Here is a 6,074-nt window from a genome sequence, read left to right as displayed (position 1 = left end):
TGTCCAATGCATTTTAGTTATGGACAAGTTGACATACATTTTGAGATTTAAAGAGAGGACATTTTAAAGAAGTGTAAAAAAAAAAACCTGAACATTTACACATGAACTAGTAGACACTTGCATAAATACTGAAACAGTTCCAGACAACTAGTTATTCTTACTTTATATTATCATTTGGTTCGTGTATTTTATTGTACTATGTGTCAAAGTCGATGTGCTTGTGTTTCTGTATCTGTGAAAAAAAAGTGCAAAAAAAAAAGTTACGGCTTTTTGAAGAGCCGGCCCTGCTACATGTAGACTCTGACTTGTTCGCAGCTACAACAGCTCAGAGTCTGTAACAAATAATCAAAGTCATAGATCATGATCTTACAAATTGTGGTTGCCCCATGTATGTTCATGGCTGATTCCATCTTCACTCACCACCAGTGGAGAGTGGAGACCAACATGTCATTCCTGTTTGCTCTCTTTGTGCAGGTGGGTGTATCCCTTGCACACACACCTGACTGTGTGTGTGTGTGTGTGTGTGTGCTCTCTAAGTAAAGCTGATCTGTGGAGCTTTCTGTCTTTTCTCACATAGACTTGCATGTGCTACAGCAGCCTCCGTTGTCAGCCTCCGTCAGCGAAACTTTCTGGGTCACACCTTTACTTCTGATTAGAAGGAGAATCTTTGTTGTTGTTTTTTGCTTTCTGTGAAATGAGGTGATAATGGGACCATCTAGTTACTAGCATGGACCACGAGCTCTGCTTATCGAAACAGATGACTATTCAGTGAACGAGAGAGCCCTCACTTCAAACAGGTAAGCAAAGCTGCTGACTCTTCATTCATATTTCAGCACTGATGATCTCATCTCGTGACATGACGTAGTGTAAATAACCTGTAAAAACTGTAATTATGACTATTATACAGGAAGATTATGATTAGTAACATAGAGATTTTGTGGACTGCTGTCATGTCTGTATTCATCTGCTGATTTTAGTGCTTCTTTTTAAAGTCTCTTTTTATCATTTCAAATTAAGACGAGCTTCCTCAGGAGCAGAAGTTGACAAAACAATCTGACCACTTTGTAGTTGACATTGAGCTGTCAATCACATCACATGATGCTTGCGAGCAGATGGGGGTGGCCCATTTGTATTGGAATTGTGGACACAGCCCCTCAGAGAAATGTAAATGTAAACATTTACAGCTCCCGTTTCAACTAGGTCATATCCATCTACTGACTAAGATCATATGATATAATCCAAAACTTACTATCTCACTGCTTTCTGTCCCCCCCCCTCTTGTCTCCATGTCTGTATTACTAAATGGGACTACCAGGCTCAGGCCCAGGGGCCCAAGGGCTCAGGGGACCCCAAAGCCAGAGCATCTGTGTGAAATTGCTGTTTCAACTTTGCATTTCTTGTCAAAGGGCTTAGTCACATGTCAATAACAGAGCCCCAAAAGTCTTAAAAAAATGGCAAACTCATGGAATGGCCTAAACATTCACTTTGAAGATATCACCATGATGATACATTTTAGATGAGTGTTTCTAACCCCTCCATTTATCTGTAGGACTTTAGATGTGCTCTGTACTCTGTGGGGAGAAACAGCAACATGTTGTACCTGTTCTGCGGGGGTGGAGGGGCTTTTATGCATCTGGGCCCAGGGGTGCATCTGCCATAATCCACCCATGCTTGTCTCTTTCTTTTATTTCTTGTGACTTTGTTTTACTTACTGTCCATCTACAGTACAGGCCAAAAGTTTGGACACACCTTCTCATTCAGTGCATTTTCTTTATTTTCATGACTATTTACATTGTAGATTCTCACTGAAGGCATCAAAACTATGAATGAACACATGTGGAGTTATGTACTTAACAAAAAAAGGTGAAATAACAGAAAACATGTTTTATATTCTAGTTTCTTCAAAATAGCCACCCTTTGCTCTGATTACTGCTTTGCACACTCTTGGCATTCTCTCGATGAGCTTCAAGAGGTAGTCACCTGAAATGGTTTCCACTTCACAGGCGTGCCTTATCAGGGTTAATTAGTGGAATTTCTTGCTTTATCAATGGGGTTGGGACCATCAGTTGTGTTGTGCAGAAGTCAGGTTAATACACAGCCGACAGCCCTGTTGGACAACTGTTAAAATTCATATTATGGCAAGAACCAATCAGCTAACTAAAGAAAAACGAGTGGCCATCATTACTTTAAGAAATGAAGGTCAGTCAGTCCGGAAAATTGCAAAAACTTTAAATGTGTCCCCAAGTGGAGTCGCAAAAACCATCAAGCGCTACAACGAAACTGGCACACATGAGGACCGACCCAGGAAAGGAAGACCAAGAGTCACCTCTGCTTCTGAGGATAAGTTCATCCGAGTCACCAGCCTCAGAAATCGCAAGTTAACAGCAGCTCAGATCAGAGACCAGATGAATGCCACACAGAGTTCTAGCAGCAGACCCATCTCTAGAACAACTGTTAAGAGGAGACTGCGCCAATCAGGCCTTCATGGTCAAATAGCTGCTAGGAAACCACTGCTAAGGAGAGGCAACAAGCAGAAGAGATTTGTTTGGGCCAAGAAACACAAGGAATGGACATTAGACCAGTGGAAATCTGTGCTTTGGTCTGATGAGTCCAAATTTGAGATCTTTGGTTCCAACCGCCGTGTCTTTGTGAGACGCAGAAAAGGTGAACGGATGGATTCCACATGCCTGGTTCCCACTGTGAAGCATGGAGGAGGAGGTGTGATGGTGTGGGGGTGTTTTGCTGGTGACACTGTTGGGGATTTATTCAAAATTGAAGGCACACTGAACCAGCATGGCTACCACAGCATCCTGCAGCGACATGCCATCCCATCCGGTTTGCGTTTAGTTGGACGATCATTTATTTTTCAACAGGACAATGACCCCAAACACACCTCCAGGCTGTGTAAGGGCTATTTGACCAAGAAGGAGAGTGATGGAGTGCTGCGGCAGATGACCTGGCCTCCACAGTCACCGGACCTGAACCCAATCCAGATGGTTTGGGGTGAGCTGGACCGCAGAGTGAAGGCAAAGGGGCCAACAAGTGCTAAACACCTCTGGGAACTCCTTCAAGACTGTTGGAAAACCATTTCAGGTGACTACCTCTTGAAGCTCATGGAGAGAATGCCAAGAGTGTGCAAAGCAGTAATCAGAGCAAAGGGTGGCTATTTTGAAGAAACTAGAATATAAAACATGTTTTCAGTTATTTCACCTTTTTTTGTTAAGTACATAACTCCACATGTGTTCATTCATAGTTTTGATGCCTTCAGTGAGAATCTACAATGTAAATAGTCATGAAAATAAAGAAAATGCATTGAATGAGAAGGTGTGTCCAAACTTTTGGCCTGTACTGTACATGCTAACTCTGGGCTTTCATGGTACATTTAATGTACTTTGATACTCAGAAACCACATGTTTTTCTAAACTAACATACTATTTGTATATTTGCAGCTGGATGGCGCGGTGCTTCTGTCGCTGGCGTCGAGTGTTAATCTGCATATGCACGCCATGCATTTCCCTGGCCCTGCTGTTCGTCTACGTCACTGTCATGTTGTGTATGGCCATGAACAACACATCAGTGCCGGGGATCCCAGTCCAGGACCAGCAAGGCGCTCACTTTGTGGCCTCAGGATCTTTTAGGAATAAGAGCTTCGCCCCACTCCCTAAAACTTTCTGGGATCTGCACCAGCAGGACGCCTACTGGAACCGCCTCCAGCTGACCATCGACCGCCATTTCAACCCCATCCTGCAGGCCAACAACTCCATGCTCAGATTCAAAAATAGCACCTTTTATGAGTCCCTAGTGAACCGAGGTTTTCCTGAAGTTACCAACTTGAGCAGCATGAAGAGAAACATTGAGCAGCTACCACAGCTGTTAAAAGACTTTGCGAGCAGCATGCACAGGAGGGACTACCCAATCCTCATCCAGCCAGATGGAGTTTGTGGAGTAGGGGCGAAGGATGAGACGGAGCCCCCTCTGCTTCTACTGGCCATCAAGTCAACAGAGATGAATTTTAAGAACCGGCAGGTCATTCGACAGACGTGGGGCCAGGCAGGATGGGTAGCAGGACAGAAGATCAACAGCAGTGAAGTAGGAGGAAGACAAGGAGGATTTGTCCGCAGGGTGTTTCTGCTCGCTACAGAAAATACTGAGGAGCTAGGTGTGGACTTGAATTACCTACTGGAGATAGAGAGCAAACAGTATGGAGACATCCTGAAGTGGGACTTCAAGGACACATTCTTCAACCTCACCTTGAAAGATGTGCTCTTCTGGAAATGGTTCTCACACTCGTGCAGCCGGGTTCGCTTCGTCTTTAAGGGGGACGATGATGTCTTTGTCCACACGCCAAAAATAATAACCTACCTCCAGGACCAGTTAAAGACGCCACAAGCATACAAGACCATGAAAAACTTCATGGTTGGAAATGTCATAGAGGCAGCCATTCCAATCCGAGTCAACACGTCCAAGTACTTTATCCCAGACAGCTTCTACAAGGGCCTCTATCCCTCGTACCCAGGTGGTGGAGGGGTGGTGTACTCGGGCTTGTTGGCCAAACGCCTGTACACCATGTCTAAAAGGGTTAACCTGTACCCCATCGATGATGTTTATGTGGGGATGTGTATGATTCGGCTTAACGCTCACCCCATCCATCACCCTGCCTTCCTCACGTTTGACTTTCCTGATAAGGAAGAGGAGGGGCGCTGTTCGTACCACACAGTCCTATTGGTCCACAAACGAAGCCCAGACCAGTTAGTTCAACTGTGGGCTCACTTGAGAGAGACACAGGAACAGTGTAAGGATGTGCCCCTGAGAAAGGACAAGGAACCAAAACTGTGAGACCAAGTTTCTATTGAACATTTTTACTACTGTAGTCTGATCGCAAACATTTTGGTGAGCTGCTGTCAGCCATGATGAAGTGACACTGTATTAACTATATACACATATTATATTTAATTATACTAATGTCAAAACCTGCGGGTCCATCAACACGCCTACTGCCTGAACAATGTTAATCATACTTTTTAAAACAGTGTTTTTACAAATTTTAATATATTTACTACAAATTTAACATTTTTAAAATATTATAACAAGTTTTTTGTACTTTATTTTATTATTTCTGGCAGCCATTGACTGTCATTTATTATATAAAAATAAACCGTAATGAGCTGATACTGTAAATCAATACTGTGACCATGTCTATTTGCACATTTTGTCAGTTCTCTATCACTGCTTTTTCCAATTTCAAATCAGTCTACAGGTATGACTGCATTCCTAAAAAATAGTAACACAGCTGTGACCATGTTTGCTTTAAGTCTGCAGACCAACATGAATGGAAGTAAATGGGGGGATAATAATGTAAAAGAAAAAACAATCAAAAACACAACATGTAACAGAAAACTGTCAGCAGTAATGTAAAGTGTGCATGATTTATTACATTAAGTACACTTGTAACAGTGCACGGCAGTAGTTTAGTGATAGGTAGCGCTAGTTTAGCATTTAGCTAAAATGCTAGGCTACTGTAACGATAACAAGAGGAGCAGGTACATAAAGCTTGTGAACAGACCCATTAATGTGAATTACACAACAACGTTTTGCTAAAGATTACTAACGTTAGCCAATTAGCCACCATAAGCTAACGTTAGTGATCATAACACAGTAAGGATGTAGCAGCAAAGTAGTGTTTTAATGCTTGTGTTTCACTTGTAAGAAGAACAACGTGTTATTTCTCCCCTCTGAAAGTACAGCCTTGGTTTACGGGCTGGAACACTGTACGCTTTGAGCTCTAATTATCTGTCAACGTACATACTGTAAAGAATTTGCTCAAAGCAACTATGCTAACATAGCTATTGTTAAAATGAGTTTGGGGTTACAGTGGTCGAGCCAGTTTTTCAGAGCTGAAACTGGGAAGCCCTCGGTACGTTTACATCATCTGCCATGAATGAGCTGCTGGTGTCAGCCCCACTCCCGTTAGGCCTGCTATAAGGAACTGACTCATGAAGAATGTGTGAAATACATTTGTGTTCATTCCTGTTTTTCTGGTTCGTTCGCATCCCAATAAACTTAACATACAACCA

General features: G+C 42.8%; 1 protein-coding gene across 1 annotated transcript; it reads left to right on the top strand.

Annotated features, from left to right (window-relative positions):
• Nucleotides 1–560: 560 nt before the first annotated feature.
• On the top strand, nucleotides 561–6,074 carry LOC117261471 (N-acetyllactosaminide beta-1,3-N-acetylglucosaminyltransferase 2). The gene is made up of 2 exons (XM_033633880.2): nucleotides 561–797; nucleotides 3,450–6,074. The coding sequence occupies exon 2, from the start codon at nucleotides 3,454–3,456 to the stop codon at nucleotides 4,834–4,836; it is 1,383 nt and encodes a 460-aa protein (XP_033489771.1). The 5' UTR covers nucleotides 561–797; nucleotides 3,450–3,453; the 3' UTR covers nucleotides 4,837–6,074.

Source organism: Epinephelus lanceolatus, chromosome 7 (genome assembly GCF_041903045.1).
Source record: "Epinephelus lanceolatus isolate andai-2023 chromosome 7, ASM4190304v1, whole genome shotgun sequence".
NCBI classification, from domain to species: domain Eukaryota; kingdom Metazoa; phylum Chordata; class Actinopteri; order Perciformes; family Serranidae; genus Epinephelus; species Epinephelus lanceolatus.
The sequence above is the reverse complement of the archived record's forward strand: the minus strand, read 5'-3'. Positions and strand labels throughout refer to the sequence as shown.